The 13,152-nt window shown below is 40.9% G+C and overlaps 1 protein-coding gene across 1 annotated transcript; it reads right to left on the bottom strand.

The window, feature by feature from the left end:
• Positions 1 to 11,204: 11,204 nt before the first annotated feature.
• On the bottom strand, positions 11,205 to 12,694 carry LOC132116877 (vitelline membrane outer layer protein 1-like). The gene is made up of 5 exons (XM_059525743.1): positions 12,392 to 12,694; positions 12,087 to 12,211; positions 11,822 to 11,935; positions 11,432 to 11,610; positions 11,205 to 11,348 (listed from the first exon to the last, which is right to left on the bottom strand). Exons 1-4 carry the CDS (start codon positions 12,677 to 12,679, stop codon positions 11,433 to 11,435), a joined length of 705 nt encoding a protein of 234 aa, XP_059381726.1. The 5' UTR covers positions 12,680 to 12,694; the 3' UTR covers positions 11,205 to 11,348; position 11,432.
• Between the last annotated feature and the right edge of the window lie 458 nt (positions 12,695 to 13,152).

Genomic DNA, 13,152 nt, shown 5'->3' with positions numbered 1-13,152 from the left:
CAATATCTTCTGAGTCTCTGTATTGTCTGAGCAGCGCGCCCCTCCCCCAGCAGGTGAAAGTCGCAAAGCAAAAGTAATCAAATAATCGATCATCCATACTAGGCAAGGAATACCAATCACCATTATCCAAAATAATACACTATGCATTAACGGCATTTAGTTTATTTTTTCAATGACAACAACATATTCTAATAACACTAATTATTATTAATTATATATTTTTTTATATATATATTATATACTTTATATATTTTTGTAGGCACCACACTCTCCCCATCAAAAATAAATGTCGTCCCGACATTACTCTCCTTTTGCTTCCACCCCAAAATAAGACATTTTATTTCTGCTGATAATGTTGTTTTATCTCAATGCTCTACTGATTGTATGCAATGTCTCACTACTTATTTTAACTGTGAATAAAGACGTGTTGGAAACTGCATCATCTTCCTTCTTCAAACACTTCTTTTTTCCATTTTCTCTGTCTCTTCAGTAAGCATACAAGTATGCTGGTTGATAATGCTGCATTGGGTAAGTCCATGGAGGTAAGTTTTGCATCTCGTATGACATGGGTTGAAACACTGTTGTGTTTGAAGGCTCTACATAATAACATGCGGGAGTACCCAAGTGATCATAAGTAAATGTCTTTGGTGGTCTCCTTTCTCTCTTAGGCCATCTGTATTCCTGTCCTATTTCCCTGTCATGCTCACCCAGTCTTACAGGTATATCTTCCATTTCATCAGGTCTTTCTACATGTTGTTCCTCCTCCATCACATCAACTTCTTGTTGAGGTATTTCCTCATTTTCCATTACCACTTCTGTTCCACGATCCCTTGCTCCCTCTTGACCAATTTCTTCCCTTTCCTTTTCAGGTTCACCGTGCAGGATAACTGGTAAATTTCCACTTCGTAACTCTCCGTTTCCTTCCTCAGGTTGTTGAAACTGGACTTCAGGTACGTATTCATCTCGCCAATTTTCACACCCGGATTGCTGATGATGGACCTCAGGTACGTAATTATAGTTAGGATAGCCTTCATCCTCATCCTCTTCTTCTTCCGGACCTGGTTCACATCTATTTACTGATTTTGGTCTTTGCACTGGTCCCTTTGTCTTTTCTTCCTTTCCAAGATCCGTTTCCAATGGGAGATAATCACAAGGCATCAAGAGGTTGCGGTGGAGAACACGTGATCTTCCTTTACCATGTTCTGGTTTCACTTCAAAAACCGGGCCTTTTCCTCCTATTTGACGCACTACTATGTGTACAATATCTTCCCAATGGTTTCGAAGCTTCCCAATTCCACCTCTAGGTGTCAAGTTCCTCACCAAGACGCGATCTCCAGGACATAACATAGAACCCCTCACTTTTACATCATAGTTCCTCTTGTTTCTTTCTGCCACCTTCTTTGCAGTCTGTCTGGTGATTTCCAATGCTTCCTGCATTTCTTCTCTCCATCTCTTCACATACTCTTTATAGTCAGTAGTTCCGGTTTTAGATGTCAAACTGAACAATAGATCAACGGGTAATCTTGGTGACCGTCCGAACAGTAAATAGAATGGTGAAAATCCTGTCACTTCACATCGTGTGCTGTTGTATGCAAAGATGAGTTTGTTGAGTGACCCTTTCCAATTAGTTTTCTGCTGTTCAGTCAATGTCTTCAGCATCTGAAATAACGTTCGGTTGAAACGTTCAACTTGCCCATTTCCCTGAGGGTGGTATGGCGTGGTCCTTGATCCAGCAACTCCACAAATCTTCTTCAACTGAGCAACCAGCTGGTTTTCAAACTCCCCTCCTTGGTCATGATGAATTCTTTGTGGGAAACCAAACCTCAGAGCGTAGTCGTTAAACAACTTGTCAACAACAGTTTTAGCCGATTTTGAGGTAGTTGCATAGGCTTGTGCAAATCGTGTGAAGTGGTCAACCACAATTAGAATATACTCATATCCTCCTCTACATTTATCCAAGTGTAAGAAGTCAATGGAAACAAGCTCGAACGGATGAGTAGTAACGATATTCTGGAGTGGTGCTCTGGCCTCCCTACATGGTTTCTTCTGTTTCAGGCAAACACAACTCTTGGTGACATAGTGATCAACATCATTCTGCATTTGTGGCCAATAGAATCTTTCTCTGATTAAAGACATTGTTCAATCAAGACCTTGATGACCCATATTATCATGCAGTTCTCTCAAAACACGCTGCTTGTACCTTGCAGGTAAGACTAGCTGTGTCTGGGTGTTGGTCTTTCTACGGAGAATGCCATCGTCTCCCAGGAAAAGTTTGTCCCAACTGCGAAATAAACATTTACTTTGTGCACTTAAGGTCTTAAACAGATGTCCTGTCGGCTTTTCATTGGACAGCTTAAACTGTAGAACAGGTCCAATGTGGTCATCATTTCGCTGTGCTTGTCTGATCTCCTCCACAGGTAATGGTTCGCATGCATGCTCAGCCCCCATGGTGTCGTCAAGAGAAATCATTGCGGTCCAAGAAAGGCTGAAGTGTGGTGCCTCAACAGATTGAATGGTTGCTTCGACACAGTCCAATGGCAATTCCTCAGTGCATTCCTTTATTACTCTCTCAATGTTAAGTGGCATCCTGGATAGAGTATCTGCATCCACATTTTCTTTGCCAGGCCGATATTTGATGTTAAAATGGAAATCCGCGAGTTCCGCCACCCATCTACATCCGGTTGCATTCAGCTTTGCACTGGTTAAAACGTAAGTCAGTGGATTATTATCACTATACACAGTGAAGGTGGGAGCATAGTACAGATAATCCCTAAATTTTTCAGAGACAGCCCACTTTAGGGCAAGGAACTCCAATTTCCCTGAGTGGAGGTGATACTTCTTTTCCGCGACTGTCAGGGTTCGGGACCCATAAGCGATAACTCTAAGCTTTCCCCCTTGCTTTTGACATAGAACTGCCCCAAGACCCTGATTCGATGCATCAGTATGAAGTATGAACGGCTGTGAGAAGTCCGGGAACGCAAGTACTGGTGGTTCAACTAGACAATCAATCAGTCCCTCCATTATCTCTTGGTGCTTGTCCGTCCACACAATCGGCCTGTAAGATGGCACTCCCCTTTTCTTTCCTTTAACCTGTCGATTACATATCTCCTTGGATTCTTCCTTCTCTTTCTCGGTTTCTTTCAACAGGTCGTACAGCGGACTCGCAATTCTGGAGAAATCTTTTATATATTGCCGATAGTAGCTTAACAGACCCATGACTGCTCTCAACTGTCCAACTGTGCTTGGTCTTTTATCTTTCAGACTTCTCACGGCAACTGTATCAGCCGGGTCCATCTTACTCCCTTCCGCCGAGACAATCCTTCCAAGGTATCGCACCTCATGTTTAAAGAGTTCACATTTGCCAGGTTTAAGTTTGATTCCATACTGTCTCAATCTTCGCAGGACTTTCCTTACATCATCCACGTGGTCTTCAAAGGTTTTACTGAACACTAATGTGTCGTCCAGATAAGGAACACAGATGTTGTCTCTTAGCTCATCCAGACACTCCTCCATGCAGCGTTGAAAAGCTGAAGGAGCATTCATAAGGCCGAAAGGTATCCTAATCCATTCATATAAACCCCACGGGGTCACAAAGGCTGTTAAAGGTCTGCTCTCCTTGGCCATGAAGCCCTGATGATATGCTTTACCTTGGTCCAGTAGCGAAAACCAGGAGTCCCCCCCCAAACTGTCCATTATGTCTTGTACCCGGGGTATGGGCTGTCTATCAGGATGCGTTTTCCGGTTCAGCTCTCTGAAATCGATACACAGGCGTAAGCTGCCATCTTTTTTTCGTACACATACGACAGGAGAGGCATATGATGAATTTGATTTCTGCACCCATCCTTGCGCAATGAGATCATGCAGGTAGTTTTTCATCTCTTGGTAGAGGGGTTTAGGCACTGAACGGTAAGTGCGAGCAACAGGATTAGTGTCTTTCAGTGAAATGGCAAGTTGCAGTTTCTCGATGCAACCTATGTCATTGTCAGATTCGGAAAATGAAGCTGCTTCCTCTTTTAACATTTGCTGAACTATTTTTTTTTCAGACTCACTGAGATGGCTCAAATTGACTGGCGGAACCCATGCGACATCGGAAGTATTGCTGGTTTCATTCCTGATTTGACTGACCATCACCGAAGTTAAACCAGGTTCCTCAAAAGCTGAAGTTGGATAAACGGCCTGCACGGGTTGCGCTGTGCCTATAACCATCTTGCCTGCTAACAGCAAGTCATGATCTGTAGGGTTCTGAACGTTGACAACTATGTGTGTTGTATGTTGTCGCAAAGTTATGATTGTCTCACAGAACTCCAACCCCTCTGCCCACTGTGGGTTAACGTCAGGCTCAAAAATGAGCTCAGTCTCTTGCTTTGGTCTGTATGTTTACACTTTACATTCTACTTGTACCGATGTATGTTTGGGCACATGAACATTTTTCTTTGTTGTTGTGACGGTATATTCACATGGTGTTTCAGCATGGATTTTTTTTATGAAAGCTTGAACTGTTCCGGTACTAGAACAGGCTGTCCTCTGGAATTCACTTGTGATTGGCTGCGTAATTCTCTCGGTGTTCACCATTTGCTTGATCACATTATATCCGACCTGTGATACCACACTGTGCACATCTTTGTGGGGACATCGTTGAATATCTGGTCACTCCTCGTCCCGCAGTCGTGACCCTGTCCCGTTTAACGACTGCTCTCTGTATGTTGTTGAGCCTCGTGCTCTACAACCAGCCACAAAATGATCGCTACTGCCACACCTATAGCAGTGGGTACAGTATACATCCAATCCGCTTTGCTGACATGCCAGACATTTTCTCACATGAGTTGAGGGAGGATAAGAACGGTGTGCAGGAAGCCACTGTGGCTTCTGGAATGCCCCCAGTCTCCTGTCATATTGCTGCAAATAACGCTGAGGTGGGTACTGAGGCTGGGGTGGTGGCATGTTGGTTTGATCCCTCACATTGGCAGAAAATGGTGTGGACATGATCTGAGGTTGTAGAATGGATTCTTTAATTTGAGACACCTCCACACTGAGATCCCTCAACAATGCCATGTCGGACCGCATTTCCTTTAACTCACTCAAAATGTCAGGTTCAACTTTCTCTGTGTTTTTGTGACACTGTGTCTTTCCTTTCTTTTCAACAGCAACTTCATTAACCTGCACTGGATTCACTTTGGTGTGTTGATATATCAGCTTCTTCTTGTTTTGCCGCTCGGTTTCATTTGCACAAGCAACATTGACTTTATCAAAAAGAATTTCATCACTCACATCAATAGTTGTCAAGTAAGGTTGCAGATCACTTCTGATACTGTCATTTTGCAGGCCAGTAAGGACAGTGTGAAGAAACAGGCTCTGAACTAGGTTTGGGTCATATTTCAAACTGGATTCCGCTTCCTGGGATGCAAACAGGATCTTTTGCCTCAAATCAAGACACCGAACGAGGAAACTTTGTGGGGTCTCTTTACTACTTTGCGCCTCGGAGGTAAGCTGTTTGTACAATTCAGTCGCACCTCTTTCTTGATAATGCGCTCTCAGTATACGTCTTAGCACAGGGAGGGTTAAATTTGGTTTTCCTTCCAGGTAACTACGCAGCTGCATGCCTGGTGCGATTGCTCTTATTACGGCATCCACTTTTTCAAGCGCTGACACTCCCCGGCTCAATCCATGTTCAATCTGATGCGCCAAACTTGAAAAGGTGAGTTTATCTTTTTGTCCAGGTTCACCTATCTGTCCTGATATTTTGAATTCTCTGTTCCAGGGTGGCATGACTGGTCTGTGTCATAAACTGCAAATCAGAGCTTGTGTCTGGCCGTACATTTGGACTTGGCAATGTGGAATAACTCTGTATAGTACTTATGTTCTGTTGTGTACCTGTGTGTTGTGGTGTGTGATTAGCTGCTCTCTGTTTTTGCACTATTAACTTCTGTAATGCTGATTGTAATTTGTCAATTTCTTTTTGTAGTTTTTCCTGTTCTGTGTTTTCTGCTACTGTCGTTTCTGCTACTGGATTTACATTCACTATCTTTGTGGTTGGTGCTGTCTGTCTTTCTGAATCACTGTTTTCATTAACACTCTGAATTTCACAGATTTTATCTTTTAGACACAAAAGCTCTGCCATACCCTCATCTTCAAGCTCCTCTAATGCCTCTCTCTCAATGTGTCTCACAATCAAAGAAATAAAAAATGACCGGCTTTTGCTACTGACATGTTCACAATCAATTCTTAGGAATTTACACAGTTCGATCAAGTTTTCTCGTGAAAGAGCATATACTGCTCCTATAACCTCAAGCTTCAGATCCTCTACGTGATCCATGAGTTACTCAGTCTTGATGTATGCAAAGTGATAGAAGAAATGCCCTTAGCAGGGTGGAATCCTGCAGCGTTCCTGGTATCGAAAAAATAAACCTCAGATTGCTTGCACTTTCCTTCCTGGCTCGACACGGACACCGAACGTCTTCACTCCACTGGTCACCTGAGGATGAGTATAAGGCTGAATGGCACTGGAGGAGGGCTGTCGTCACTGAAAGCCAACTCGCACTGCATTCATCCTCGCTGGGGCCTCCAAAATGTAGCACCCTGACCGCCTGGTTAGGGGAGATATACAGTCAATAAAAGACACAGGACACGGAGCTGCTGCAATATCTTCTGAGTCTCTGTATTGTCTGACATTAATGCAAATAATTCTGCATTCTCATATGTCATATAAAACATATAACAACATATCTCTTTTAGAGAAAAACACAATATATGGGAAAAAATATATAGAATTACTCAAATACAGCTTCTCAACAGGTACTGTTTCCACCAATTAAACAAATAATTTCAATAGAAACTTGAATTACAATGCATATTAATACTACTAAGTACTGTATATTGCATTCAATATTCACATGTGATACTCTACATTGTAAACATATGTGTCAATTACTATATCTTCAACTCTTTTAAACTTCTTAGATTAGCTCAAGAATTGTAGCATGTCAGCAAAACTAATTCTCTTTACACACCATTAGTATGAACACATATTACACTTTCTCTTATGAACCAACAGATTACTTTTCTTTAAGCACTGTCACCTGTAGCTTAATTGTTTAATCAGTTCTCAAAAACAACAATATGGTATTCATTCACTCCGTTTTCACATTTCTATGATCGCATGGTCTCTGCCATCAGTTAAGCATTCACCAGTTGTACACGTGATACACACGCGGTAAACTTGAACCGAACTTTTAAACATATATATACACACAATGAATACACTTCAAACAATGACACTTGCCATTTTTTACAGCCTTGACTTATATTAAGTGTATTTCCACTACAATTTACTAGTATCATACCTGGTTAGGGGAGATATACAGTCAATAAAAGACACAGGACACGGAGCTGCTGCAATATCTTCTGAGTCTCTGTATTGTCTGAGCAGCGCGCCCCTCCCCCAGCAGGTGAAAGTCGCAAAGCAAAAGTAATCAAATAATCGATCATCCATACTAGGCAAGGAATACCAATCACCATTATCCAAAATGATACACTATGCATTAACGGCATTTAGTTTATTTTTTCAATGACAACAACATATTCTAATAACACTAATTATTATTAATTATATTTTTTTATATATATATTATATACTTTATATATTTTTGTAGGCACCACACTTACATTTATATTGTGCTTTTTCTAAGCACTCAAAGCACTTTACACTCTCAGGGGGTATCTCCTCATCCACCACCAGTGTACAGCATCCACCTGGATGATGCGACGGCAGTCATATTGTGCCAGAACGCCCACCACACACCAGCTTATTGGTGGAGAAGAGACAGAGTGATGAAGCCAATCAGCAGATATGGTGGTTGTTAGGAAGCCATGATGGTCAGAGGCCAAAGGGCAAATTTGGCCAGGATACCGAAGTCACACCTCTACTCTTTTCGAAAAATATCTTGAGATTTTAAATGACCACAGACCATCAGGACCTTGGTTTAACGTCTCAATAAGACAAAAGCTGAAACAAATCCATCACAAAAACATTTTAGTCCACAATCCATACTAATGTTTCCTCCACTGAAAAAGTCCATCTCTTGTTGTCTCCCACATCAAAATCCAACCACACATAGTTGTTTTGCAGTTGTGCAGACTTCTCTCCCACTTTTACTGGAGGAAGCAGTGGATTATGGACCCATATTTTAATTAATGCCTTGATTATGGATTTGTTTCAGCTTTTGTCTTATTGAGATGTTAATTCATGGACTGGAGTGGTGGGGTGTAGATTATTGTGATGTTTTCATCAGCTGATTGGACACCACAGAACAAAATTCCTTTAAAATGGCATTTTTACTACAAAATTAAGATTTCACTTTACAATTAAAGTGCATGACCACGGATGACACAACTTTAGTGGGTCTCATCAGCAACAGAGATAAACTACAGGCGTGAAGCAAGCCACCTGGTAAGGTGGTGCAGTGACAACAATCTCTCTCTGAACGTGGAGAAGATGGAGATTGTAGTTGACTTCAGGAGAGCACACACTCAGCATGCTCCTCTGACCATCAATGGTGTGTTTGTGGAGAGAGTGAGCAGCACCAGGTTCCTGGGTTTGGACATCACAAAGGACCCCCCTGGACTGAAAACACAGCAGCACTGACCAAGAAATCACAGCAGCATCTCCACTTCCTCCTCAAACTGAGAAGAGCCATAGCCCCAGCCCCATCGTGCGCACCTTCTACAGAGGCACCATCAAGAGCATCCAGACGAACTGCATCACTGTGTGGTATGGAGCCTGCAACACATCCTGCCGGGAGACCCTTCAACGCATAGTGAGAGCAGCTGAGAAGATCACTGGTGTCTCTCTTGCCTCCCTCCAGAACATTTATGGAACCTGTCTCACACGTAAAGCCCTCTGCATCGCAGGTGATCAAGTGGTAAAAACCCAGGTGTGCAGGCACGCATTAAAGCAGAGGCCCCATTACCCTTCTATATACGCTGAAATGCACACTGCTTAAACTTGGTATTGGTTGACAGTTTGAAATTCCTTCCTGAAGCCAGCTGTTTCTTTTCTCTGTTACAGAAGCCCTACGTTTTTATGTAAGGGTCCTATTTACACCAAATGTTGATAGAGGTGCAGAGAGACATGTATCAAGGGGTTGCCAAGAAAACTGCAAAGGTTGATAGAGACACGGTGGACATGTAGGCATAATGCATGCAAAACAGTTAAGGAAAGACTGCCAGCCATCATACAACTACTTAAACAAATCTCTGAAGACAGAAATGCTGACAGAGATGTTGAAGCAAGAGGTCTTTTAGCTCAAATAGATCTCAAGTTTATTTGCCTCCTTATACACTCACCAAAATCTTTGGTCAGATCAAGCATCTGTCGGACATTTTACAGTCCTCACAAATTAATTTGGGCATAGTTGTTACTCTTGTTGATTCACTTGTTGTTGTTGACACATTGAATGGACACAGAGAGAGCTCTATCTTCAATTAAATTTGGGACAACACAAGGACTCTTACTGAGCAATGCAGTGTCAACGTTGTATCTTCTGGACATCAGGTCACACCAAGCTCTAGGATTGAAGGGGTATTACATTTCTACACCAATAGCTCAGAGACAGATCAGCACAGATAAGGAATCATTTAGGACAGGCTCCTTTCCATTTGTTGATGTACTTCTCCCTGAGATTAACAGAAGGTTTTTTTTTTATAGAGTAGTGTCATAATGGAAAGGATACAAGCCTTGAATCCTGGAAGTCCAATGTTTTGTGAGAAAGATGTATTGTGTCTGTTTGCCTCACAATGCAACTGTAGCACTGAGAATCTAGAATACGAAATTCCACAACTTAAACGAGTTCTTGAAAGGAAGCAAACCAGCGGTGTGGAAATGCCATCCAATTTAGTAGACTTCATAGTCTTTCTTGAGCAGTATAGGGAGGATTTCCATGAGATGTTTAAACTTTAAAACTCTTACATTAACTGTGAGCACTGCAGCATGTGAGCACAGTTTTTGTGTGCTAAAGATGATCAAGATGGTCTTGAGAAACACAATGAGTGAAGAACAACTGAGCAATTTTTGGTTTGTTGAGTGTAGAGTCAAGAACGGCAAGGGCCATAAATCTTGTTGATTTTATGGATACAATACGATATGATACAATATTTTATTCTCCTCTTGGGCTTAGTGTATGCTGCATATACACATATATAATAATTTTTAAACCAACTGAATCAACATTTGGGCACTCTATACCTTCTACCTGAAGGCAGAAGCACGTACTCAGGCTATAAGATGTGAGAAGGATCAGTATCTTATGAGCCCCTCTGTGCACGGACTGCTCAAATGATGTTTGGAGAGATGGATAGTCTTTGAGGTCCACGATTTTCATGGCCATCCGGACAATCTGAGAAAGTCAGATTTTTTTTTATTGTATAGAGAGATTGCCATACCAAGCTTGAATCCCATGCCTGATTAGACTTACTAGAGCAGCCTAGTAATACACAGTCATGATTTTTTAAATTGATACCATAAAGGCGGAGTCTCCTCAAAAAGTTCAATCTTGGTTGAAGTTTGGCACATAACTTGTCAACATGAATCTGCCATGTAAACATGTTCTCCATATGGATGACTAGGTACTTGTAGGATTGTGTTTGTAAAAAGCCACAATAAATAGAATAAAGCTGTATTTATAAGTTTTTTGGTCTAATAAAGCAGGGATATGGATTGGTTGAGAGTAGCTCTGTTAAAATGTTCATTTTCTATGTTTTAATGTATTTTGTTTAGATGTTCTTTATTCATTTTAGACATGGCCTGTACTATGAATTTGTACAATAAAAGAATGAAGAGAATAATTGGACTGTAAAGTGTTTTAGACTAAATATTGTCCCTTTTTTGGTTTTGTCCATATATTTGCTGGTGTATAATTGTTTAAAACACTTACACTATTTAAAAAGTAATTAATTGCTTATTAAAATCATACAAATACATTAGCCAGAAACAAAAGTAAATATGTATAACACACATTAAGTGGAACTTTTAATTATTTTGGTGTGCCACCCCAAGATTTACTGTGGCCTCATCTAGCAAGCCCCACTGATTATTCCCTCAGGAAAAAAGCAGGTTTACAGCTTAACAGTTATTGTAGAGTATTGAGTTTGTGGATGGTGTAATGCATGAACTGATAAGACACAATAAGTGAGAAACTGTCAGCCTCTGCTTTGTGTTTAGGTCCTGATCACATCTCAGGTTTTATTTTGTGATTAGATGTTGCATTACATGGTTCATGTGAGCTCATAACAGTATGCTGATCAATTGTGATCCATCTGATCTTCTTGCTGTTCTTGTTGTCGTCCTCTAACACCTGAAAGAAAAGCCAAACTCAGATAAACTAGATCTTCCAAACAGTGTTGTTCTGATCCGAGTGTTTGATTCTGTTAACATCACCTTAATCACAGCAGAACATGATAACATCATTGAGAGCGGTGTCGTCTCCTCGTCCTTGAGGTACTTCTATCCGTGTCTTGAGACCACAAATCCCTTTTCCTCCACATGTTTGACTCCAGGAGCCCCAGTCACCCCAGTTTGTGCCGTCACCCTGTAAAGTCCCTTGAGTGCATCTGAACCTGAAAACATTTGGATGTAACAACATTATGATAAAATATGTTGTTTCATCAATACTAACAAAACAAGGCAAACCAATCTCTTGAAACTTGCAATTTGACCAGAGATAAATCAGTTCCAAAAAATAAAAATAAAAAATTAGGTAACCAAAAAAATAAATAAAACCAAATCTGGTTAAAGGATTTTCAGCACACAACAAAAGCACAAACTCACATGATGTTGTTTGCGGCCGTATCATCACCATCTCCTTGAGAGCGTTCGACTCTCAGCTGAAACGCAGTCAAGAATCCAGAAGGACACCATTTGATATCTGTCCATTGACCCCAGCTGAAGAAAACAATTTTTTGTTGATTTTTATTGATCAAACCAAATGTTATTTTCAAGAACATTAATTTTTCTAGCTTATGAAGAAACTAACTCTTATCATAACAACTCTCAATAACTGCAAACCTGCTACATTACTCTGTAGAACCATTACCTGCCTACATCTGACTGAATTGTGGAGTAGCTACGAAACGAGTTTGATGAGGCTTTAGATGCAATGCAGTGAAGACGGATCCCGTTGAGTGCAGTGTCATCATCTCGACCAACAGGAGCTTCCACCTTAAAACAAAACAAAACAACAACACTAGGACAAACTTGAAAGAGAAAAGGAGTAATCTGAACTCCAATCTCTAGAGTTTATTTATATAAGGGTTTGAACCTCCAACCTTCAGTCACCAGCACCAACACGGTCAAGCATTAAACAAACACCATACTACTGTAAGTCGATTCTTAGCTTACCCTTAGACTGAATCCTGCAGCGTACGTTCCAGCTGGACACATGTCCCTCTGACCCCACGACCCCCAGCCCCCTCCATTCGGCACGGTCAGCTCAGATTTATACTGTCTGTCGATGCTTCGCTCAACACGTTTTTCTACAGTCTGAATGCTCACCTGCAGCCCAGTAATGAATAGCAGTGAAAACATCATGAAAATGAAGTGATGCATTGCTGCAGACCTGGCCTGATGGATCAAGATACTGATGAAATTAATTAATGGATCAAGCAGACACAGAGAGTGTACTACCATAAAATTCTCAACTTTATGAAGGAAGAAGGGTCATATTTATACAACACAGATTCATGCAACAACATAGAGGATGCCCTTGGCATCCAATCAAACTAATCAGAGGTAAAAAATACCCTATATGGCTATTAAGAAGTATAACAACAAAGATGTGTGTATCAACATATGAGTGTGTGTGTGTGTTCTGGGTGTGTGTTCTTGGTTGCTCTTATCATACAGGTGCATCTGGTGTCTGAGGTATATTTCTTGTTTTGTCTAGTTGTGACCATGATGTGCACATAATGAAAGACAGTTACACAAGAGCAGTTAAAAGTGAAGCTTAAGAAATAAGAAAAACTATATAAGAAATGTCAGCATTTATTCAAATTATTGTTCCAGTCAATGATCAAGACAACAATGCAAAACCAATTTAACTTTGACTAAACTAACTTGAATATTAAAATCAATCGCCTGCATGTAAACACACTTTAGACAAA

The sequence above is a fragment of the Carassius carassius genome, chromosome 36 (genome assembly GCF_963082965.1).
Source record: "Carassius carassius chromosome 36, fCarCar2.1, whole genome shotgun sequence".
In the NCBI taxonomy this organism is placed as follows: Eukaryota; Metazoa; Chordata; class Actinopteri; order Cypriniformes; family Cyprinidae; genus Carassius; species Carassius carassius.
The sequence above is the reverse complement of the archived record's forward strand: the minus strand, read 5'-3'. Positions and strand labels throughout refer to the sequence as shown.

Bases quoted from the DNA above. Each gene is read 5' to 3' on its own strand.
- LOC132116877 (XM_059525743.1), bottom strand. From the start codon at position 12,679: ATGGTAGTACACTCTCTGTGTCTGCTTGATCCATTAATTAATTTCATC. The intron at 12,212-12,391 runs GTAAGCTAAGAA...TTTTGTTTTAAG, and splicing joins CTGCAGGATTCAGTCTAAGG to GTGGAAGCTCCTGTTGGTCG. The intron at 11,611-11,821 runs GTGAGTTTGTGC...AAATGTTTTCAG, and splicing joins ACGGCCGCAAACAACATCAT to GTTCAGATGCACTCAAGGGA.